At 49.7% G+C, this 25,529-nt stretch overlaps 1 protein-coding gene and 1 pseudogene across 1 annotated transcript; both read left to right on the forward strand.

Annotated features, from left to right (window-relative positions):
• Positions 1-10,748: 10,748 nt before the first annotated feature.
• Positions 10,749-13,335, forward strand: LOC149325364 (uncharacterized; annotated as a pseudogene).
• Positions 13,336-16,374: 3,039 nt separating this feature from the next.
• Positions 16,375-21,909, forward strand: LOC149325365 (uncharacterized). Its single transcript, XM_089564246.1, has 2 exons — positions 16,375-16,817; positions 20,613-21,909. Exons 1-2 carry the CDS (start codon positions 16,375-16,377, stop codon positions 21,907-21,909), a joined length of 1,740 nt encoding a protein of 579 aa, XP_089420372.1.
• Positions 21,910-25,529: the final 3,620 nt, after the last annotated feature.

Below are 25,529 nucleotides of genomic sequence, written 5' to 3' on the forward strand. Positions count from 1 at the left end.
CTCACGCGCACCGCGCTTCTTCCATTCGGGATGCTTTGCCCAGCCAGCGAACGCGTAGGCAATGATTGCCCTCGTAGGCCATCGACGCGGGTTTGGCCGGCGGTTACTTACTATTTCAATTGAGAGTTATAGCATATCGTTACCGTGTTTACTTCACCGTTTACAGTGTTACCGGATGCCGGACTTTCCGGTTAGCGCTGCGCACGCCAGTGCCGCCTTTTAATTCCATTTCTGGGTTGACATGTTCTTTCCGGGGCGGTGTCGTAAAGGTTGAGAGGCGCTATTTCATCTGCGTGCTTAGCGGAAGAACTACCTCTACAACTTCGGGGTAGTTCACCGTGCCACCTCGTTCGCTGTAACCCAGTGGTGTGGCCAGATTTGTTCGCTGTATCTGCGACGAATTTGCGTTGCCCTTATGCATATTTTCACAGGAGCAGCACACCCGCTCGTAATAAGCGAGCGTTCGTTATATGTGCGGCCATTAAACTGGGCTGCACAGTACATCCGCTGATGATACACTAGTATCAAGAAAGTCTAGGTAAGGCTGTATATCTAAGGGTAGAGGAAGTAATGACCGATCGCAACATTTGCCATCTGCCTTGTGGAGAGGCCGCACAGGTAAGTAACAGCGAAGAGTGCGAAAAGCGAATGAATCAGCACAAAGCTTTCTCGCGAGCATGTCCAGAAAATACAGGCGAGCACTTAGTCGCCTATTAAGCAGAGCTGCCAGAAAGGGGTTATTAAGGCGGAAACTTGGGCTAGTTGGAGAGCATTTGGATTCATATTTGCTAGCGCTTAGTGAACACACGGGACAAGAACACAAATACACTGTCCTGTGTATTTGTGTTCTTGCCCCGTGTGTTCACTAAGCGCTAGCAAATATGAATCAAGAAAGGGGTTGTTTGTAGCTTTGAAAATAAATGGCTGAAACAAGTTGGTGGAAAAATGGTGCAGGTCAGATTAACCACTCTTTATTACTCCATCAAATGCGCCAAAAATTCTGTTGGCACAAAGGTTGCATTTGATAGCGCCCCAGGAAAAGTCACAAACATTCTACGTACAATGCTGCACTTGCAAGAACGGTGCAGCTCAACGTCGCAATGAAGATGTTGCCAATTTGTGTCCGTGCAAAAACGAAGCTTTCTCAACCCATCCAAGCGTGTGTTTTTTTATCATGCTCTTTTTATCAGAAAAAAAGCCGTTGACGTCACCATAGACAATGTGTCTTCACCAGACCTTAGTTTGCGAGGCTCCTAAGTAGGGCTCCCTTAGGCCTGCGTGCCGGGGGGTCCAAAAAGGAGTCTCATTTCGGTGGAAATAAACGTTTTGATGATGATGATGTCGTAATTTCTTATTGCATTATAGTGAGAAGCCACGATTAGCTGTGTTTTTGAAGATACTAAGCTATAGGGGCTCGGGATATATAACGTGAGTCACAAAGGTGATGTCGAATAGGTGATCTAAATAAAATATTGTAACGTGGCGGCCAGCCGAAGAATGAGACGTGGTGAACCATGACGAAGAGATGATTTAATGGCTGGTGGCCTAGCGCGAGCGCTCCGTCCCGCGCCACTGCCAGCTTCGTCTTCGTCACACTACCCGCGGCCTCCGAGCGATCGTCCCGATCGGTGACGAACAGACGGCGAAATGGCGATGGTCTTGAGTAGGGGGTTGAACAGTATGTAGAAGATGGTGCAGTGCTGGCCGCCACGATGAGAAAGATGAGAGAATGAGTCCCGGTCCACGAAGCATCCGGGCCGTAGGGTGCCAGGAGCTGACGGCCGAGGCCCTTGGACGCACCGAACGGCAGGGGCAGGGGGACGGTGTCCTCATGTGTGGGCAGGGTCTTGGGTCGGTCGGGTCTTGGGTCGGTCGGGTCTTGGGTCGGTCGGGTCTTGGGTTGGTCGGGTCTCTGGTCGGTCGGGTCTTGGGTCGTCGTGTCTTGTGGTCCGGACGGGGGACGGGGCTGGGGTGAGCGGCGAGGTCGTTTCAGGTCGGGCGGGCTGGGGCATGGCCGGGCGGCGCGGACCAGGCACTCACGACCGACGCCCACGGCAGGCGCAGGACACCGAAGCTCCGGGACCAGGATGGCGATGAAGGGACCCCAGCACCTCCACCAAATGTTACGTGGCGGCCAGCCGAAGAATGAGACGTGGTGAACCATGACGAAGAGATGATTTAATGGCTGGTGGCCTAGCGCGAGCGCTCCGTCCCGCGCCACTGCCAGCTTCGTCTTCGTCACAATATATTTGCTAAGTTCTGGATCTTAGGGAGAGCCAGTGCTCCCATGAGGCTCTCGTTGGGCGGCGGATGGGCGGTGGAGGGACTCGCACATTTTTTTACCATGCTATAATGAAGTAGGGGGGGGGGAAGGAACTGGCAAGTCGGTTTCGGGGCCACGGAAAGGTCTCTGTATGTAGGTGCCGCTACATGACAGTTTCGTTTCTCAGTAGTGCGCGGGAACGTACAGGGCGCGTGCGGCGGCAATTTTGGGGCCCTGTAAGTACACTGCGAACAATAAGGTCCCAACTGACTCAAGCTTCAGGGGAAACCTATTACTCGCGTGACGGGGTCTCGCAAACTGCTCAAGCAGGAAGGCTTTGTAGATGCAAAATCCACCGGCTTTTCGCCTTGCACCTCATAAGGTGGATTGTAGCGTATACATAGCTGATTTTCATTTATTTCGAGTTCGTTTCATTTTGCGGTTGTTGCCATAAATTCATCCTTTTGCTCCGGACACTAAAATAAAATAGGTAAATTGAGAACATCTCGCATAAAACAATTTATTCATGCTTAAGTAACGCACTAAACACGGCAAAAGGAAGGCAGGAGACGACACGAGCGCTGACTAACAACTGGTTATTTTTTCTGGGAAGAGTATATAAAGGCGCAGGACACAGGGAACAACCCCAAAAAACAAAAGAACAAAGGTTAAAACTTAAAAACCATACCGCGCATGTACATCACATTAGAGTCATGATGTCATTTTAACGAAATTCAAAGACTATCTTCCATAGTAGACGACACTCTCCTATCTCCTGAACCTCACACAATGGCCATGAAAGCCTGACTCCTTATCTACAAAATAGACAGATGATGAACCAATACACTCATCTGCTTCCTACCTGATCATAAAGGCCTCGACCAACTCCCTACAAATGCAAACAGGGTTATTAAACAAGACACTTGTCTTCTTTACTGAGGGAAGCAATTGTGGCACTCGCGGCAATGCAAAGCCAAGTTGTACGACACCGCTACTTTTTTCACCCATCTGTGATGTTCGAACAAATGCTCACTGCTTCCCCACTTAGAAAGGCAAGTCTCCTGTTTAATCACCCCGATCGAAATTGTAGGGAGATGGTAGAGGCCTTTATGATGAGGAAGGAAGGAGATGAGCGTGTTGCTTCACCATCCATCAATTTCGTAGATAAGCAGTCAGGCTTTCGTGGCATCTGTGTGAGGTCCAGGAGATAGAGGAGTGCCGTCTACTATAGAATATAGTCTTCGAATTTGGTTGAAAAAGATGTCATGACTCCACTATGATGTGCATGCGCAGTATGGTTTTTTAGTTTTAATCTTCGTTCTTCTGTTGTTTTTATTGTTCACTGTGGCCTGCGCCTTCATATACTTTTCCGAGAGTGTAATAACCAGTTGTTAGTCAGCGTCTGTGTCGTCTCCAGACTTCCTTTTGTCCTTTTTACTGGGCTGCTTAAGCATGAACCCTTACCAACTAGCCCAGTTTTATGTTCTCGTAAACAAATCTTTGCATTTTTTTTATTTTGTGTACCGATGAGCCAGAAAAAAAAACGCATAGCAAGGTTGACTGAAACCCATCTGCCTTCTAATTTTTTGTTGTCCTGAACCCGTTTGAACCGGTTCGAGACGTCCGAACCGGTTCGAACCGGAACGGAATGGCCCTCTGGAGCCGAACCCGGAACTGAACCCGAAAGGCGTGAACCCGAACCCGAACCGAACCCGCAAAAATGCCGGTTCGACACCCTGGTTTCACGTCGAGGTACGATGTGGCTGTTAGTCACGCGGTTGGCACATCGGCCGGGTGCCTTCTGTACGTTAAGTTGCCAGGACTGACAGCACAAGAAGTGATTTCATGTATGCAAAGTCGCTTTATTGTTTGTGACTTCGTTTTTCATAACAGCGAATGGCGCGTTCTTTGTGTTTATGCACCGAATGCTGCTGATGAAAGGTTAAATTTTTTCGTGAGCATCCAGCGATATCTAAATAGTGGGCGACAACTCGTCGTTATGGGCGATTTCAATTGTGTCTTAAGTGCTCGAGATAAGACAAGTAGCCGCGCCTTTAGAGACGAAAGAACGGATGTTTTGTCGCAGCTAGTTGGCGAATTTGCTCTAGATGATGTAGCGGAGTGTGTGGAGGGAGCGCGCAGCGTGAAATACACCCATTTCCAAGGTTCTAGTCATGCCCGGCTCGACCGTATTTATTTATCGTTGGATGCGATTCTGAAGTGCCAAAATTATGTCGTTATGCCAGTGTCTTTTTCGGATCACTGTCTTGTGAAATGTACAATCGGCCCTAGAAACCGAAGGAAAAAATTTGTGTGGGGACTGTGGAAGCTAAACTCCAAACTCTTAGAAGATGAACCTTTAGTTGAAATAATTTCAGGGAAGCTTAAAGAGATAGAACAACCGCCTTGCACCACCATTGGAGAGCAGTGGGAATGGTTCAAACAAGAAATTAAGATGAAAGCTATAGAAAGAGCCAGTTGTATTCGACATGACGAAAAGCGAGAAGAAGCTTGTTTAAGGGCGACACTAAATCAGTTAATAGCGCACGAGTGCAAAGAGCCAAGGGTCTATAATGACGATATCAGAAAACTGAAAAAGAAAATTGAGTTATTACATGAAGATCGATATCGAGGAGCGCTCGTTCGCGCCAGGGCCGAAAGATGCGCAGCAGGCGAGACGCCCACTAAACGGGCTCTCGGCCTCGAGAAAGCGCATGCTCGTCGAAACGACATAGAAGAAATAGAGTGGAACGGCAACCTCGTGACAGATAATGACGGCATTGCACGTGCGTTTTACGAATACCATCAGCAACTGTTTGCATTTCGCGACATGAACATGGACAGGTTTAAGCGCGTGTTTCTTTCTTCCTTGCCACGACTAGATGCTGACACGACAGAAAGGTTGGAGCTGCCGATTTCCGAACATGAAGTTGAGCGTGCCATTGATAATCTAAATCCAGGGAAGTCGTTAGGGCCTGATGGCTTGAGCGCGGCTTTTTATAAAGCATTTAAAAAAGTGTTGTCCCCATTGTTAGCTGCAGTATTTAACGAAGGCTACGATCTTAACTTGTTGCCGCCTTCTTTTGCGTCGTCACATACTGTACTAATCCCTAAAACAGAACAAACTGAGAAATTGAGATTGGTGACGTCATACAGGCCAATAGCCCTAACAAATGTTGACTACAAGATACTAATGAAAGTACTAGAAGCCAGATTACAGACCGTTATTAAGAAGATTGTTGGGCCTCACCAGACTTGCGGGATCAAGGGAAGGACCATTGCTACGAACATACATAAGGCGAGATGCGTACTGGAGTGTTGTGATGCAACATGCGGTAGCGTAGCGGTTGTGCAACTCGACCTTGGAAAAGCGTTTGATTGTGTTTCACATGATGCCTTGTTTGCAGTTCTAGATTACATTAATGTGGGTTCTGTTATCAGCGAGGGCGTAGCCTTGGCGTACCGAAACTGCACTACAAGATTAATTGTCAACAAGGAACCTGGTGCACCCGTAAACGTGCGACGTTCGGTGCGTCAGGGTTGCCCCCTCAGCCCGCTTCTGCTCTGCATTTATATTGAAACTTTGTGCTTGTCAATCCTTGAGAATGAATCTGTACAGGACTTCCAAGTCCACATGACGGAGGTCGAACTTTTGGCGTATGCTGATGACGTAGCCGTCTTCTGTACGAACAGAGAGAGCGTTAGCGTGGCAGTCGAAGCCGTGAAAGATTTCAGCACGACCACTGGAAGTCCGGTGAATTGGGGAAAGTGTCTAGGGTTTTGGCACGGAGAGTGGCCATCGACGCCTTACACGTTCGCCAACGTGACTTGGGCCACAACACCGGTTAAGTACTTGGGTGTGCCTCTAGAATGCTATGAAGACAGTGAGCCATTTTGGCGCGATCAAGCCCAAGAAATCCGTGAGAAGGCTGACAAATGGAGCGGTGTGCCGCTGTCTATCTTTGCGCGCGCAACGGTGTGTAATCTGTTTTTTGTTGCCAAGTTATGGTATGTAATGCAAACGCTTCACTGTTCCAGGTTAAACATTCAGAGGCTGCATCGGGTATTTACCGCTTTTGTTTGGGCGTCGAATTAGGAACGGTATAGACGGGATAGCTTGTTTCGGCGTGTCAAAGACGGGGGTCTTGGGCTAGCACACTTATTCGCCCGACAGCTTGTAAACAGATTCATTTTCTTCCGCGACGTAAATGGTCCATTTCTGCGCACTGTTTGCCAAGTAAGGCTCGTGCGGGCGTTGCCAAATTTTGTTGTTGCCACAGAAAGTATACCAGGGCGCCTTTTTGGTTTTTTAAGAGAAGTCGTAAACAGCGTCAGAATTTAGACAACTCGTTTTTCGACTCAATATTTGTGTTCATTCAATAGGAAAAAATTGTATAAGGATGTGTGCGATGACTTTTTCTCCGTTCCTGTGTACAGAGTCTTGTACAACGGCTATCCGGGTCAAGATGTATTGAAGCGGGTCAAAAGGATGCCAGTTTCCCCAGGAGTAAAAACGTTTTTCTTTAAGCTGCATACTGGAACGTTGTCGGTAAAAACATTTCTTGAAGACAGGGGTTTTTTTCTGCCATGCGGGTCGCTTTGTTTAATATGCAAACAGCCTGAGACAATAGATCATGTTTTTCTACACTGTTGGGAGGGGGTTTATTTTTGGGACGTGCTGCAAAGACTTACCGTTAGATACACACAGCATCAGGTTCCTATCAACAGATAACGAAGATGGCGTGCCTTTTGATACCGTCATGTTAATCGGTCTGCACAGCCTCTGGCGGTCCCGGATGGCTGGGTACCATTTAGACCCCGATGCTCGCCCTGCAAGGCTCTACTTTCGTGAAAGTATGCATGCCTTTGTTGAAATGCACAAATTTAAGTGTACCGTTCCAGAATGGCTGCTAAGATTAGAGCCCTTGATCCATTTGAGAGAATTTTAAAACGACAACGTCATCCCACATAAGGATGACAGCTTCCTTATTACTATCATTTCCACGTGAACTTTTGGCTGTGAGTTCGCTTAATTTTTCCGTGTACGATTTTGTACTGTGCAAGTATCCGGAAATAAAGAAAGAAAAAGCAGAGTGGCGCAGTGGAAGCGTGCTGGGCCCAGAAGCCAGAGGTCTGTGGATCGAAACCACGCTCTGCTAATTCTTTTTTTTGCTCCCTCTCTCTCTCTTCTGTGGCAGGGTCTGTCACATGGCCACCATGCTGATTGGAATTTAAATGCCTGCAACCTTTCCCCGCTTCCTCGTCCAGCAGAGTGGCGCAGTGGAAGCGTGCTGGGCCCATAACCCAGAGGTCCGTGGATCGAAACCACGCTTTCACTCATTTCATTTCACTCATACATTTCACTCATTTTCAGTTTTCCTCTATGCTCGCCTTGACAGAATTTACGTTTCTGTAGACGCGTTAGCAAGTGTGTTTCGCTACTGGGTGCGGCCCATCTTCTTCAGTGACCACTGTATGGTGTCTCTTCAGATAGGGAGGTACATTCGGTACGTACTTCACCCTCGATGGGAGCTGTGGAAGATGAATAACTGTCTGCTCTCAGACGAAATCTTTTAGCGTGCTGTACATACTTGTTTGAAACACGTATGGTCACGCCGTGATCTGTCCGTTTTTCAAAAGTGGGACTTGCTTAAACAGGAGATCAAAAACTTGGCAATTGAGGCCTCAGCAATAATCGGTTTCCTGACGAGACACCACCTTCGTGAGCTTGGGCGCACCCTAGCGGAGCTACATGAGCTAGAGAAGGTTAGCCCGGGTGCCTGTCTCGAAGAGATTAATAACGTAAAAACAGAGCTTCAACAATTTGCGACAGAAAGATATACGGGGGCCTTGATAAGATCTAGGTCCCGAAGGTTTCTTGACGAGCAACCTTCTCGTTCGGCCCTGAGTGATGAGAGAGAATGCTCTTGCAAAGGAAATATTGGAAATTCAGTATGGTGATTGCACATACAGCGATGCGCCTGGTATTCTTGCTGCTTTCTTCGACTATTATCGGAAGTGGTTTGGCAGTTGCAAAGATCCAAATCAGGGTTTCGATTACAGTTCCTTACTCGGAAACTTCCCTCGACTTGACGATGAGAAGTGTGCTATAGTGAAGGAACCTATCACTTTGGATGAAATTCAATCAGCCATTTCTGCTCTGCAGAGCCAGAAATCTCCTGGGCCAGATGGTATTACTAGCGAATTCTATAAACATTTTCGCCTTGCCTAGTGCCTGTTTTGATGGAAGTTTTCCAAGCATCGTATGATGTGGGTGTCCTGCCTCCCACTTTCTATTCTGGGCACACAATATTAATTCCCAAAAGCAAAGATACTAATCGGTTGAAAACTGTTGAGGGATATCGTCCAATTTCCATCTGCAATGTTGATTACAAAATTTTTGCCAAGGTTCTTAGCAGTCGTCTGCAGCTCGTCATTATGGATTTCATAGGGTCGCATCAGGTCTGTGGTATTAGAGGCCGCACTATTCAAACACATATCCATATTGCACGTTCAGTATTAAAGACAGTATCAGATGAGACAGGCCAAGTAGCTCTGATTCAAATTGACTTGGCGAAGGCGTTTGATAAAGTTCGGCACGATTTCTTGTTCGCGATCTTGGAGTATGCAAATATCGAAGACGTCTTGCTCAAAGGCATAAGGCTGGGCTATAAGAACTCCTATACAAGGGCAATTGTTAATCAGGGGCTAAGGAAACCAATACCACTAGAAGCATCTGTACGTCAAGGATGTCCACTGCCTCCATTGTTGTTCGCCCTATATCTGGAGCCCCTCTGTCTCAGCATAATTAACACTGCAGCTATCCGCGGTTTCTCTCTGGCTCAATGTGAAGTTAAAGTTTTAGCCTACGCTGATGATGTCGCCCTCTTTTGTTCTGACAAAAAGAGTGTACTTGAGGCTCTAAACTTGACTAAACAGTTCTGCGATGTATCAGGCGCGGCTCTTAATTTAGAGAAATCCAAAGGCTATTGGTTGGGTCATTGGGGAACTAGGCCAAGCCATTTCGGTGGCATATGCTGGGACTGTAGCCCTCTTGAGTACCTAGGCGTCCCGCTGCACCAAGTTCGCAACAGTACAGCCTACTGGGATTCACAAATTGTAACTCTGCGGCGGCAAACACAGGCTTGGATGGGTAGGGAACTCTCAGTGTTTGCGAGGGCACAGGTCTGTAACATATTTTGTTTGCCAAGCTTGCGTATGTCCTTCAAGGCCTGCATTGTGCGAGGAGGAAGGTGCAAGCAATACACAGAATATTTGCAACATTCGTTTGGCGCTCTCAATGGGAGCCCATGAGGCGTGACAACTTGTTCCTTCCATTAGAGGGTGGTAAAGTGAGCCTTGTTCACCTGTTCGTGCATCAACTTGTTTCCCGTTTTTTCTTTTTCAAATCGGCATACCACCCGTATCTGGCAGCTGTGCTCATTAGGCGGCTTAGTTTTCATTTGCTTTACTTATTCGCACCGACTGTGCAGGCTCGTGAGGGGACTTTATGGGGATTCCTTAAGCAGCTTGCTGACACTTTCAATTTCCTCACTGTGCGCTTCTCTTTAGATTACCTCTATAGCCTCTCGAGAAAACAGATGACTCAGGCTCTGACTGAGTCTTTGTTCCCTACACCACTGTATCGGCAGCCATATCTGGGGTCTTTGGACATCAGTGTTCTAAAGCGTGTTAGGCGGATGTGCATTCAGGCAGCCGCTAAAACGTTCTTTTTCAAACTACACACAGCGACGCTGCCTGTCAGGGGATGTTTGTACCGTGGAATGTGAATTGCCGTCTGTGTAACGTGCCTGAGACAATTGATCATTGCTTCATCCTGTGCCGTGATGCCATGTTCTTTTGGGACATACTACAACGAACTCTTAAGAAGGACATTGAAATTACACCATACACTATTAGATTTCTGCCTCTTGGCAAAAACTCTGTTGTGCCTTATGACCTGTTTGTGTTGATTGGACTATTCAGTCTTTGGAAAAGTCGTATGATGGACAGACATGCCGAGCCACCAAGATCGCCCAAATCTGTGTTTCGTGAACAGTGTGCTTTGGTGAGGAGTGCATATGCTGCACGCGAAGAACCTCCAAGCTGGCTGCCGTGCCTAGATGCATGTGTGTGGCTCCCTGAATTTTGATGTTTTGATGGGGATGCAGTGTTCAGTTAGACCTATGGCAGGCTCCTATTAAGCAGGCCGGTAACTTCAGACGCGATCCAGTTTTTCCCCTTTTTACGGAAGTTCTTCCATGCAATAAAGAAAAAAATCCAGCAGAGTGGCGCAGTGGAAGCGTGCTTGGCCCATAACCCAGAGGTCCGTGGATCGAAACCACGCTCTGCTACTATTTTTTGCTCAATCTCTCTCTCTCTCTCTTCTGTGCCATGGTCTGTCACATGGCCACCATGCTGATTGAAATTGAAATACCTGCAACCTTTCCCCGCTCCCTCGTCCAGCAGAGTGGCGCTCGTTGTTCGAAGCGGACGCGTTCCTCGATGTTCTCCGCACAAAAGGTTCAATCGGCCTCTGGCCGAGGTACTGCTCAGGCTTTTGCTGGCAGTAATGACTACCGTATCGTTCTGCCCCGACTCCCAACCGGTAAGCTTGTGACCGACTCCGTTTTCCTGCATGCAGATCTTGCCGGACGCCCGTACAGGGCACAGGATTTCAGAGACTCGCTGCGGAACGTCATCGACCTCAAAGAAATTAGCTCCATCGGACAATTCCAGATGTCTCACGTCTGGATGGTGACTTGCAAATCTGCGCAATCAAAAGAAAAGCTCGTGTCGTGCGGCGATCTCTTGGTGAAGAGCCGCCGCTGCGTTGTTGTTGACCCGGAACCGAAGGAGGTGAAGCTGAAGCTTTTGTGGCTTCCCGAGCGCTTGGAAGATTGCTTCATCCGTGAGGCACTTCAGGCGTACGGGAAGGTGACATCTATCTCAGCGGAAAATTGGAAAGTCTGAGACATGGAGCAGATGAGAACTCTAAGCCGTGATGTCGTCCTGTCTCTTGCTGATGGAGTCGGGGTTAGTGATGTTCCGCATCAGCTGACTGTGTGCGGCGTTCAGAGCCTTGTTCTAATTCCGGGCAGACCACCTCTGTGTTTACGTTGCAACCGTGTTGGCCACATTCGTCGGCACTGTCGTACGCCGCGGTGTGACGACTGCCGGCGTTTCGGCCACACAGCGGAGGAGTGCGTCGTGACGTATGCTGACAAGCTGCGGCATCGTGTGCGGCCCCCTGACGACGCTCTACAGGAGCACATCATGGACGCTACAGAAGTACTTGACGCGACTGGGGATTTGCCAGCCGCCGTTGTAGCTGAGCCTTTGAGTGTCAGTGCACCGGTTGTTCCCCAAAGTGCTGCCGCGGAGTGTAAAGAGCCGGCGGATGACCATGCAGCGCCGCCTCGGTGTGAGGCGCCGGATTCTGCTGCTGGTGGAGAACCAGTGGCCGTCCTTGAGGCCACTACGGATACCACAGCGGACACTGCGCTTCCTCCTGTCAATGCTGGCCAGCAGCTTCCGGATAAGGGCCTTCTTCCAGCGGACGCTGAACCTGGTTCCGCAGACGAGCCGCTTCAGAAGCGCCGTGCGTCCTGCGCTTCCGAAACGAGTGGCGATGAGGACCCGGTGCGCAGCACTCATCGCCGTCGGCGTCGCGCGTCGAGGCACAAGGAGCAGTGCCGACGTTCGCGGTCCAGGAGGCCTGGCGGTGGTTCTCAGGCGGCATCGCCGTCTACCGACAAGAACAGGGAACTGTAGGCATAATTAGTTACAGTCATCATGGCTGATTCCGCAGAGTTAGTATTCGCAACACTGAATGTACGTGGCCTTAGGTCTCGCCAGAGGCAGGTGCAACTCCGCCGACTTTTCTGCAGCAGGCACCTTGATGTTATCGCCGTCCAGGAGACGAAAATTGAAAGTGAGGAGGATACTGAGGTGGCCCTGCAGCCCTTTTTATCAGAATATAATGTTCTCGTAACGCATGCTGTGGGCTTGTCGGCGGGTTGCTGGTTGTTTCTGCGCAAGACACTCCCCTGTTCGGGCTTGACCTATAATGTCGATAATGAGGGCCGGTTGATATGCTGCGATTTTCTTCTCTATGGAAAGCCATGGCGACTAATGAATGTCTATGCATTTAATACTGTGCCACAGCGCATTACTCTTTTTGAATGCATTGCCAGCTTACTGGACTGTGACCGGCATGTTGTGCTAATGGGTGACTTTAATTGTGTGTGCGACCCAGCTGATCGTGCCGGTCCTGATACACCCAGGGACAGGAGCGGTGAATTTTTGTCTGTTGTTACGGAAGATGCAGGGCTCATTGATACCGGAAGTTCATGTCCTGGTTTCCGCTTATTCACACGCATTCAGGGCCATTCTCACGCTCGCCTAGATCGAATTTATGCATCTTTTTCACTTGTCTCCAGAGGATTGGTCTGTGAGACTGTACCAGTTTCGTTCTCTGATCACTGCATGGTGGTTGCTCGCCTCGGAGGCAGTGTTTGTTCAAAATTTAGGCCGAAATGGGCGCTTTGGAAGCTGAACTCTTCAGTAATTAATGATGAAGAGTTTGTAATTCGTGTCCGCTCGCAACTGGAATCCTGTCTCTCGAGCAAGATGCCGTTGTTCGCCGCTTGGGAAATGTTTAAGCAAGACGTGCGTGCTACAGCTATAGAAATTGGTTCCGTGCGGTCCTTTCACAGGAAACATCAGGAGCAGACACTCAGGAAAAATTTGTACAATCTGTATGAAATGGAATGCGAAGCACCTGGTTTATATACGGATGAATTAGCTAGTATCAAAAGTGAGTTACAACGATTTGATGCAGAACGTTACCGGGGTGCCCGTGTTCGATCTCGTACCAAGCGTGATCTGCAATGTGAGCACCCGACACGACAGGCTTTGCTTGATGAGCGCCGTCATGCGACTGCGAAGTTTATTTCGGGGATGATGTCCAATGGCAGACTAGTGTCCAGTACAAATGAGGTGATGACCGTATTTGTAGATTATTACACAGACTTGTTTAGTGCTTCACCTGATGTGCATAATTCGGAAATTTTGGCGTATTTTAGCACCTTAGTGAGCCCTTTATCAGAAGATGATTGTTCTGTTATTAGCGGCTCTTTCACGCAGGAAGAGGTGGAACATGCAATTGATCAGTTAGCTGTCTCAAAAACGCCTGGTCCTGACGGCATTTCAAGCGAATTTTACAAGGCTTTTAAATCTATTCTCACTCCTGTCCTGCTGCGGGTCTTCACAGTGGGGCTGGATATAGGAGCCCTTCCTCAGTCTTTTACAAAAAGCCACACAGTCCTAATTCCGAAAACTACTGATGAAGGAAAACTGCGCTCCGTAGAAGGTTATCGGCCCATTACATTGGCAAATGTGGATTACAAAATTTTTGCTAAAGTCTTGTCAAATCGCCTGCAATTTGCAATGTCGGTACTCATTGGATCTCACCAGACTTGCGGTTTGAGAGGCCGCTCCATTCAAAGTAATGTGCACATTGCGCGGACAATACTTGAATTTTCCTCCAGCTGTCATGAGCAGCTTGCCCTCCTTCAGATTGACCTTGCGAAAGCATTTGACCGCGTTCGCCATTCATTTCTGTTTTCACTTCTAGAGCGAGCAAACGTGGGTTCTACTGTACTTAAAGGGGTGCAGCTTTGCTACAGCAACTGTTCAACACGATTGATCATTAATGGCCAGCTCTCGAACCCTGTGCCAATCCGTTCTTCTGTGAAGCAAGGCTGTCCGATGTCTCCTCTGCTTTTTGCTCTTTACCTGGAACCGCTTTGTTTGAGTGTTTTGCGTAACAGTAATATCCATGGGTTCCCTATTTTGGGTAATGAAGTCAAATTGCTGGCATATGCTGACGACCTTGCATTTTTCTGCGTTGACAAGCCCAGCATTGATAATGTGTTGTCCACAATAGATCAATTCGGCATCGTTTCTGGTGCTCAAATGAATCGCTCCAAAAGTTCTGGCCTATGGTTTGGTTCATGGGGCACAACTCCACCTCTGTACGCTGGCATAGAATGGTCTTGTGTGCCTCCTAAATATCTTGGCGTTCCACTTCATGCCTACAAATCCAGTGCCCATTACTGGAGAGAGCGAGTTCCGGCTGTTGAGCGTTATGCTCAGACATTTGTACCGCATCGCCTCTCAATTTTTGGTCGAGCCCAGGCTTGCAACACCTTTCTGGCAACAAGAATTTATTACGTACTCCAGGTCCTTCACTGCGCCAGACATTACATACAGCGTTTCCATCGTATATTTGCGACGTTTATTTGGTCCTCCAAATTTGAGCCCATGCGGCGTGATAACCTTTTCAGGCCTGTTTGCGCAGGAGGCCTGGGCCTAGAGCACCTGTATGTGAGACAGTTGGTTGCCCGTTTCTTCTTTTTTCGTGCTTGTTCCCTTCCGATTATTAGAGCATTCTTGCAGGTTAACTTCATGACTTTACTTCCGAACTTAGTAGTTTCTTCCAATTTTACTGAACGACCCCGTTTACTAGGCTTTATGCAGGAAGTTTATGCCTCCGTGCGTTTTTTGACAGTTCGGTTTTCAAATGAGTACTTATATTCTGTTTCGCGCAAAAATCTGTATAGGGATTTGATATCCATGCTCTTCCCGCCCCCACTGTATCGTTCCGTCTACGTTGGGCTCATGGGTCATGATGTTTTAAAGCGAGTGCGTAAAATGCCAATTTCTCCTTGCACCAAAACATTTTTCTATAAATTACACACTGAAACTCTACCTGTCAAGATGTGGCTCGATAGGAAAAACATTTTTGTGTCTTCTGTAAACTGTCGCTTGTGCAATGTGCCTGAAACAATTGAACATTGTTTTATAGACTGCAAAGACGCGATTTTGTTTTGGGATGTGTTGCAAAGGACGCTACAGAAAGATTTTCTCCTAAATTCCTACAGTGTGCGCTACCTTGTTGTTTCCCAACCTGACTCGAATCCTTGTGATATGATTCTTCTGATTGGACTTCATAGTCTTTGGAAAACACGCATGCAAGATCGCAACGTTGAGCCTGTTGTTTCGCCCAGAATTCACTTTAGCCGAATGTTGCTGCAGGTAACGGACATTTACAAAAAATCGGACTTTGTACCGGATTGGTTTCCTCTCCTGATGCGCTGTATATCTTTACCGGCCTTTTAGTTATAATATGTTACTATTATGTTTCTGCCACCTAGCGCCTACCTAGGTGCTCTGTAAATAGTTGTTTTTGTGTGTGTATATGCACACACACATATGTATATATATGCTTTGTATACAAAACCATGTAAATAAATACCATGAAAGAAAAAAAAAAATCCAGCAGAGTGGCGCAGTGGAAGCGTGCTGGGCCCATAACCCAGAGGTCCGTGGATCGAAACCACGCTCTGCTGATTCTTTTTTTTGCTGCCGTTCTGCCTACCATGCCCACCGGACGTGTTGTTTTCAACACGGTTTTTCTGCACGGGGACGTGCGTGTGAGACCCTACAGGGTCGAAGACTTCAGGGACGCCCTCGCCAACGTTGGTGCGCTCCCCGACGTCGTGGCGTTGGGGGCGTACCAGATAAACCACGTGTAGGCGGTGACCTTCAGCAGCGCTGACGCCGCAAAGAAACTGGCCGCCATGAAGGAGCTGGAAGTGAAGGGACGCCGCTGCATCGTTTTTGACCCAGAGGACCACCAGGTCAAGCTGCGACTGCACTGGATGCTACACGGCGTCGCTGACGAGGACATCCGTACGGCATTCGCGGCGTTCGGCAACGTGACCGAGGTCACCCGGGAGCGTTGGCGCGTCGCTGGCATAAAGGAGAAGGGGTCCACCACGAGGGCCGTGCTCCTGAAACTGAAGCCAGGTGTGAAGGTGGACGACCTGCCCCACCAGGTACCAGTCGCTGGCGAGTTGGCTCTCGTGGTGGTGCCCGGGCGGCCGATGCAGTGCCTTCGTTGCGGCGGCACGGGGCACGTTCGCCGCGATTGTAAGGTGCCCAGGTGTTCGAAATGCCGACGCTATGGACACTCGGAGGCTAACTGCGTTCGTACCTACGCGTCGGCTACCGGGCATGTAGCAGCGAGCGACTCCACAGAACTGATGGACGTCGTCGAAGCAGAGGAAGCAGCGAGCGGCGCCGACGACAGGGGCAAAACGGAGGGGGTGGCGGTTCAGCCAGAGTTTGCGAGTAGCAACATCGACACGGCTGTCGCACAGGAGAGCGGGTCGCCAGCTGCTCACTCATATTGGACGCCTCTGGAGACGCCCAAAGATGGAGCGAGCCCGCCCGTGCACGTGGACGTGGAACGGAAGGCGGTCAGCGAGAGCCACGACGACAAGGCCGACTCCCGTATGAACGTCGGCGTGACGACATCTGCGAAGCGTCCGCATGCCGAGACCAAGGCCGACGGGGAGAAGGCAGCAGAACTGAGCGTAGAGGAACCGCCGGCAAAGACGCCGCAAGCACGACGGCCCAGTCTGCGGCCGCGCCCAAAGGTTCCCGATGACAGGCGTGGCGGTGACAAGGCGACTCCTGACAAGGAGCACGTGGCCGCGCCGGATGACACCGGCGGCGACGGCGTCGTCTAGCGACATGCTAGGCGCGGGAGGTAAGCACCGTGCTTTCGGTCTCTTCTTCCTAAGTTAAAATGGCTTCTGCAACTCCGTTTAAAGTCGCCACCCTAAACGTCAGAGGCCTGGCAGGTAAAAGAAAACAAAGCCAGCTGTACCGACTTATAACAGAGCAAGATATTGATATATTGGCAGTGCAGGAGACGACAGTTGACGGTGAGGAAGAGACCGGGAGCATGGTGCAACGTTTCACGTCTAGGTATTTTGCCGTCGTGAGCCACGTTGTGGGCACATCGGCGGGTTGTGTTCTTTTCGTGAAGAAGTTGCCTGGGCTAGAGGTGCACGGTCATCATTCGTGCATGACGGGCAGATACGTGTCCATTGATGTTTCGCTCTGTAACATCGACTGGCGCATTGTTTGTCTGCACCTAATGTGGTTGATGGCCGAGCCGCGTTTTTTGAAAGCGTCGAAGAACGGCTTCGCACGGACAGGCAGCTCATTGTTATGGGCGATTACCACTGTGTCCTTAGTGCGCGCGACAAGACAAGCGTCCGAGATTTCAGGGATAAAAACACCGAAGTGTTGTTACGAATGATTGTGAACTGCAACCTCGAGGATGTGGCAGAGTGTGTTGAAGGAGTGCGTGCTGTAAGGTACACACGATTCGAGGGCTCTAGTCACGCGAGGCTAGACCGCATTTATGCATCCGCGGATACTGTACCTAAATGCAATAGTTATGTAGTTCTGCCGGTTTTATTTTCTGACCACTGTTTGGTTCAATGCTGCATAGGAATCATTAAGAAGGGGAATGGTTTTTCGTGGGAAATGTGGAAGTTAAACGACAAGCTACTTCAGGACGAATTTTATAACCGAGCTGTGAGGGAAGAAATAGCACAAATAGAACCAAGTAGAAACATGAGGATATGGCAGCAGTGGGAGCTCATTAAAGAAACTTTAAAATTAAAAGCAATAGAAAGAGCGACTTGTATACGTCATCAAGCAAAACAACAGGAAATGGAGCTAAAGACACTGCTTCAGAAGATGCTAAAACAGGAATGGCGAGCGCCTGGTAAATGGATGGAGGACGTAAGAAAAACCAAACAAAAGCTACAGCTAATCGAAGAAGAACGTTATCGGGGAGCCTTGGTGAGGGCAAGGGCAGAAAACACGGCTGCAGGCGAAGCGCCTACGAAACGAGCGCTTGGTTTAGAAAAAGCCCATGCCGAAAGAAATCACACTAACGAAATAGAATGGGGAGGTGTTTCCAAAACGGACATCGATCATATCAAAGCAGCTTTTTTTCGAGCATTACCAGGCGCTCTTCGCATTGCATCCGGTAGATGCTATCACATTTAAGGCGGCGTTTCTAGCCGAGATGCCGCGTCTGGGCGACGAAACCAGACAGATTAGAGCAGGACATAGCTCAATTGGAAGTTGAGCAAGCAATAGATAGTTTAAACTCAGGTAACTCGTCTGGACCGGACGGGTTCAGCGCGGCATTCTACAAAGAATTTAAACATGTAATTTCCCCGGTCTTGAAGGTCATCTTTAATGAATCATTTAAACTAAAAGCACTGCCTCCGTCCTATGGCTCGTCCCATACTGTGCTGATTCCGAAAACGGACGACATAGACAGATTACGACTGGTAACAGCATACCGACCCATAGCCCTCACTAACGTCGAGTACAAAATTTACATGAAGCTTTTGGCGCGAAAGTTGCAGACCGTGATTCATTTATTAGTTGGTCCGCATCAGACCTGCGGGATTAAAGGGCGGTCCATTTTCACAAATATTCACGTTGCGCGCAGTGTCTTAGAATGCTGCGATGACACTAATGATCAGGTAGCTATACTCCAGATAGATTTAGAAAAGGCTTTTGACTGCGTTGCCCATGAGCTCTTGTTTGCAGTATTAGGTCATGTCAACGTTGGTTCTGTTATCCGCGAGGGTGTGGCCCTGGCGTACCGGAACTGCACGACGAGATTGATCGTGAACAAAAGTCTGGGGGTCCGCATTAGCGTGCAGCGTTCGGTGCGCCAGTGCTGTCCCCTCAGCCCCCTTTTATTTTGTATTTATGTGGAGACCCTTTGTTTGAAGATACTGAAAAACAGGAGTATTAACGGATTCAGCTTACGAGCAGCCGAAGTAAAGCTCTTGGCGTACGCTGATGACATTGCTGTGTTTGCCGTTGACGAGGGAGGCATAAGCGAGGCTGTTCAATGTGTACGCGATTTCAGCCAAGCCACAGGCAGCGGGGTTAACTGGTCGAAGTGCCTCGGGCTTTGGCATGGAAGGGGGGCATCTACGCCTGAACGGTTTGCTAGTGTGCCTTGGACGACAACACCAGATAAGTACTTGGGCGTTCCGCTCGATGCTTACCGTGACAGTGAACACTATTGGACAGGACAGGTCAAGGAGATACGGGAGAGAGCTGATAAGTGGAAAGGAACGACCTTGTCGATTTTTGCCAGAGCCACTGTTTGCAACTTGTTCTTTATCAGCAGGCTCTGGTACATAATGCAGGTGTTGCACTGTTCACGGTTAAGTATTCAAAAGCTACACCGAATTTTTGCCGTCTTTATCTGGTCGTCTCAATGGGAGCGCTGCAGCCGGACCAACCTGTTCCGACGGGTGCAAGACGGCGGGCTGGGACTGGGCCATTTGTTTTTGCGACAGCTGGTCAATCGTTTTTTGTTTTTTCGGGACACAAGAGGCCCATTTTTGCGTACCGTATGCCAAGTTAGGCTGCGGCGTCTGCTGTCGGAGTACGTAGTCGGAACTGCTGAAATTTACAGCAGGGTGAGCGGTTTTTACCGGGAAATCGTTGCTAGTGTAAGGTTCTTTTCCGCGCGGTTTTCGAATGACTTTCTGTCCACTGTGAAACGAAAGAAACTGTACCGTGCTTTGTGCGATGTAGTTTTCCCAGTGCCCTTGTACAGGGCCTTGTACAGTGGAGGCCCAGGCAAAGATGTTTTAAAGAGAGTGAAAAAAATGCAGGTGCCGCCAGGAACAAAAACATTCTTTTTTAAGCTGCACACCGGAACCTTACCGGTTAAAAAATTTTTAGAGGGAAAGGAATTATTTTTACCCTGGGGATCTCACTGTTTAATTTGCAGAAAGCCGGAAACAATACACCATGTATTTTTACTATGTTGGGAAGGGGTTTATTTTTGGGATGTATTGCAGCGAACCCTAAAGAATGAATTTCCACTAGACCCGTATGGCATCCGGCACTTATGTGTTGAAAATGAGGATGGGGTGCCTTTAGACTTAATAATGCTGACTGGCCTCCACTGTATATGGCGCTCCAGAATGGCAGGCTGTCATTGTGACCGAGACGCAAGACCTGCCAGAATTTACTTTCGAGAAAGTATGGACATGTTTCTGGCCATTCAGAGGGCCGCTGCGGAGCCTCCGGAGTGGCTCTCAAGACTAGAGCCGCTCTGTACACTGCGTGAATTTTAAATTGACGAAGTCAGATTCATGCTGGCTGACCACGAGTTGTATGTACATAGCGTTTATTGTCTTTTGTTGATTGTTTTGTTTGTCCAACTTTCTGTGTAAAAGCCAGGCAATAAAGAAAAAAAAGCAGCGTGGCGCAGTGGAAGCGTGCTGGGCCCATAAAACAGAGGTCCGTGGATCGAAACCACGCTCTGCTACATTTTTTTTCTTCCTCCCTTTCACGTGACCTACTTATTTGTCTGGCCAGCAAGCTGCTTCAAATTGAAATGCATGGAACTTTTCTCTGCTCCCTCGTCCAGCAGAGTGGCACAGATTCTACTTCCGGCCACCGGAGTGTACGGACGAGGAATCATGAGCTCCGGCGGAGCGGCGATAGCGGCCCAGGCTGGCCGCGGTAACAGGCTTGAAGGAAACGACGATAAGGAATATCAGATCATTTTGCCGAACCTGCCCACCGGACGTGTTTTTTTTAACACTGTTTTTTTGCACGGAGACGTACGTGTGCGACCCTTTAGGGTTGAAGATTTCCGGGACGCCTTGGCGAAGACTGGTGCGCTCCCAGACGTGGTGGCTCTGGGGGCGTATCAAATCAACCACGTGTGGGCCGTGACTTTGAGCAGCGTTGAAGCAACGAAGCGGCTGCTTGCCGTCAAAGAACTTCTAGTGAAAGGGCGCCGGTGCATCATCATCGACCCTGAGGATCAACAGGTGAAGCTCCGGCTTCATTGGATGTTGCATGGAGTTGCCGATGAAGACATCCGAACTGCGTTGGCGGCTTTCGGTCAGGTGACCGAAGTTACCCGTGAGAAGTGGCGCGTCCAAGGCGTTCACGAAAAGGGTTCAACTACGAGGACCGTGCTCCTAAAGTTGAAGCATGGGATGAAGATAGAGGATCTGCCCCACCCGATAAGAGTTGCAGGAGAGTTGGCGCTCGTGGTTGTGCCTGGTCGGCCAATGCAGTGCCTGCGCTGCCACGGGACCGGTCATGTACGCCGGGAACGTAAGATTCCGCGCTGCTCGGTATGTAAGCGGTTCGGCCACGTTGACTCTGAATGCGTACGAACCTACGCGGTGGCTACAGGACCTTCAACGAGGGAGGCCTCGGCGGAGCACCAAATGGATGTCGGTGAGACTGAAGAAGCAGCAAGTGGCGTTGGTGAAGCGGGAAAGCCAGCGTTGACTACGGGCAAGCAAGTGCTTCCGGGGGTTGGGAACGAGGCATCCTGTCTGTCAGGCAAGGGAGCCACAACACCTGGCAACGAAGATTCGGGGGAAGGCATGGAGAGCGAGGCTGAGCGCTTTCCAAACGCTGAGGTAACGGAGTCAACGAGTAAGCTGGAACCTCTTGAGAAGAGCGGCGGCCGAGCGACCAGCGTCCCCGGACCGGCGAAACGAGGCCACGACGAGAGCGGCAGCGAAAAGGAAAAGGCGGAGGCAGCTAGCATCGAGGAGCCGCCAGCGAAAGCACCACTTGGGAGGAGACCGACTTTCAAACCCAAACCGAATGTCCCGACGGACAGGAGAGCCGTCGAAAAACCGCCCCCAACGCAAGGTCCGCCAGTCCAAGGGCATGGCTCTGGCACCAACGAAGGCGTCTAGCTGTACGCTAGATGTGAAAGGTAAGCACCATGCTCTCGGCCTTTTTTCTCTGTAACAAAATGGCTTCTGCACAGTCGCTAAAAATTGCCACATTTAACGTACGGGGTTTAGCCGCGAAAAGGAAGCAGAACCAGGTGTTGCGCCTCTTAAATGACTACGACATCGATATTCTAGGTGTTCAAGAGACAAAGGTCGAGGGCGAAAGAGAGACCGAGAGCATGGTGGAGCGTTTCACGTCCCGGTTTTATGCAGTTGTGAGTCACGCGGTTGGCATTTCGGGAGGATGTATTTTGTTCGTCAAAAAGCTGCCAGGTCTTGTTGTACAGGGTCCTTCAAAATATGTGCGAACACGGCGAAGCGTGCCCGCGCTCCGCGGAGCGCGGGCACGCTTCGCCGTGTTCGCACATATTTTGAAGGACCCTGTACAAGCGCATGCTTCTTTTCTGTCGGGTAGGGGAGTGGTCCTCGATTTTAGTTTCTGGTCTGCCCAATGGCGTGTTGTCTGTGTATATGCATCTACTTTTGTCGATGAAAGGGCAGCTCTGTTTGATTTAGTGCAGCAGTACGTAAACACGGACAAGCAACTCGTCTTTATGGGTGACTTCAATTGTGTTTTGAGCTCCGCTGATAAAACTAGCCCGCGTGCTTTTGGAGATAAGAGCACAGAACTTTTGTCTCGCACGATTGACGAGTTTGCCTTGGAAGACGTGGCGGAATGTTTATGGGCAATGGGCAACTGCAGTACACACATTTTGAGCGGTCTAGTCACGCCCGCCTTGACAGAATTTACATATCTGCAGAACTGGTTCCAAAGTGCCAATGTTATGACGTTCTGCCCGTAACATATTCGGATCACTGCGTGGTTCAGTGTACGATTAGAACCAGAGAGAGAGGCGGTTTTTTTCAGTGGGACCTTTGGAAGATGAACAATAAACTTTTAGAAGATGAACAGTTTACTAGACTCGTAGAAGCGGAAATTAATAAGGTTGCTCTGGATACCGAGCAAGAACTGGGTCAAGAATGGGATCTTTGCAAACAACAAATTAAGATAAAAGCTATTGAACGATCCAGCTGTATACGGTATAAAGATAAGCAAAATGAGATGAATTTAAAGACACTGCTTGAGAAATTGCTAGCTCTGGAGTGTAATGCGCCGGGTTTGTACATGGACGATGTTAGAAAAATAAAACAAAAGCTTCAACTGATTGACGAAGACCGTTATCGCGGGGCACTTGTGCGCGCGAGAGCGGAGAAATTGGCCATGGCCGAGACGCCAACAAAAAGATCTTTCGGAATTGAAAAAGCGAACGCAAGACGTAATCACGTGGAAGAGATTGAATGGGCGGGCGGCACAGAAACAGATAACGAAGGAATCGCGAAAGCATTCTTTGAACACTATACAACGGCTCTTTTCTTGCCACAGTGTCAAGTTGGATAGATTTAAGGAATCCTTTCTTGAGGCGATGCCAAAAATTGACGACGAGCAAAAAGCTAACCTTGAGCGGCCAATAAGTGAACAAGAAGTGCAGCAGGTAATTAATAACTTAAATCCTGGAATATCACCCGGGCCCGATAGCCTGAGTGCAGCTTTCTACAAAGCATTCAAGGAACAGTTATTACCATTGTTGTGTGCCTTATTTAATGAAGCTTATGAATTGAAGTCGTTGCCAGCATCGTACGGGTCGTCGCATACTGTGCTTATCCCAAAAACTGACCAACCAGATAAGCTGAGGTGGGTGTCGTCATACAGGCCCATTGCTCTGACGAACGTTGATTATAAGATTTATATGAAGGTGCTTGCTGGCAGGCTACAAACAGTTGTGACGTTCCGAGCGGGCGCTTCGAGGGCCCATATCTTCGGCGGAATCTTCCCTGTGCTGAACCCCGCAGGCACCCCGGCAAAGGACGCAGCTCGTTCCGTCCTACTCTCTTGTCTCCCCTTAAACGGTCCGCGTTCGACGGCGCCGCGTTGACGGAGCCGCCAGCGGCGGCAAAGCCACTGAAGGGGTACAATGGTACAAAGACGCCGGCGGGAGGGAAAGCCAGCCCAATTAGGCTGCCTGGCCGTACAAGGACACAGGAGAGGCTGACAACCCGACAAGAGAAGAAAGCTGCCGACGGGAGACAAACGACATCCCAACGAGGCAGGTCGGCAGGGGAGGCTGACAACCCGACAAGAGAAGAAAGCTGCCGGCGGGAGACAAACGACATCCCAACGAGGGAGGTCGGGGGTGCCGCAGGCGCCGCCGTGGAAAGGAGGAAGAAGGAAACAATCCAGCCTGGAAGACAGGAGATCGGGCGTGGCCGGCGGAGCAGATATAGCTGGCCAGTGCGGACGAAAAGGACGCTGAGGACGACATCGGACACAAAAAGGGTCCTTGAGCGCCGAAGCCGGACGGCGCGCGGTTTCTGCCAGCCACCGACGGATCGCAACTCCGGAGCCCCTCCATCGCCCCCATGAAGGCGTCGCCACGTAAGCTCGGACGCCCCAGCCTCTGATGTACAATGTGTAATTATTGAATACATCACTTTGTTTAAACTGAGCCATACGGTGTCTTCTTGCCTCTCCGTCCCGTGTGGACCTGCGCATTATGTGGGGTCGTCACACTGGTGTCAGAAGTGGGGTCTAAAAAGCAAATGTCCTCTGAATGCTGCGACATTCATGACTTCAAAATTGTAATGAAAGGGGAATCACGGGACTGATTGTGGGACTTTGACCCCCATTTGAGAGGCTTAAGGCACCGGAGGGCTGGAGCGAAAAAAATGTCTGTAACTGACGGAGCTCCCACTCCACAGCCGTCGCTCGGAGCAAGCATGCTGGCATTAGGAAGCGTCATTCCGACGTTTACGGGGGATAAGACAGGGGTTCCCATCTGCGATTTCTTTTCCATGCTAGAAGAGATTGGGAAAATGGGGGGATGGTCCGATGCTCAAATGCTGGGAATGGCGAGGTGTAAGATGGCAGGAGCTGCTCATGATTTTGCTTGGCGAGACGAAAAAGTAAAATCCACAAAATCATTTGCGGAATTTAAGAAGCTCGCGTTCGAGCATTTCGACACTGAACCACGTCATGTGCGGGTACAGAGGTTCCGTGACGCCGGACAGATGGTAGGGGAGGACGTGCGAACGTTTGCGTCGCGGCTTCAGCGCCTAGCGCGCGATACGCTGAGTAGGGAGGAGGAAGGAGACCAGCTAAAGAAGAAATACGCGGAGGATCTACTTAAAGAGGAAATGACCGCTTTGTTTGTGGCTGGTCTGCAAGACCCCGTGCGCCGGTTCGTGCTCTCGCGCAAGCCGAGCAATTTCGACCAAGCCGTGGCGGCCGCATTGGATGAGGAACGAAATGAGGCGCTAACGGCGGCCACAGCGAGAGTACGCTTCATAGAGAGAGCGGTGCCCAACCCTGAGGTTGCTCTCTTGACAGAGCGGTTAGATCGCTTAGAGCAGCTGCTATCTCAGCAGGTGGAACGCCAGGTTGAAGCGGGCGCTCAACGGCGCCCATTCGCTGGAAACCGGAGACCGCCACAAAGCTACAGGCGCGGTATGCGAGATTTTGAAGAAATCGTGTGCTTTGCGTGCCAGGGTCGCGGACACATCGCAAGGTTCTGCCCAAACGTGCG

This window comes from Amblyomma mixtum, chromosome 10 (assembly GCF_055824585.1).
Source record: "Amblyomma mixtum isolate Tamu chromosome 10, ASM5582458v1, whole genome shotgun sequence".
In the NCBI taxonomy this organism is placed as follows: Eukaryota; Metazoa; Arthropoda; class Arachnida; order Ixodida; family Ixodidae; genus Amblyomma; species Amblyomma mixtum.

Excerpts from the sequence above, each read along its gene's own strand:
- LOC149325365 (XM_089564246.1), top strand. The coding sequence starts at position 16,375 with ATGGACGTCGTCGAAGCAGAGGAAGCAGCGAGCGGCGCCGACGACAGG. Across the intron at positions 16,818-20,612 it reads AAGGCGACTCCTGACAAGGA|AGTGGCACAGATTCTACTTC; the intron begins GCACGTGGCCGC and ends CTCGTCCAGCAG.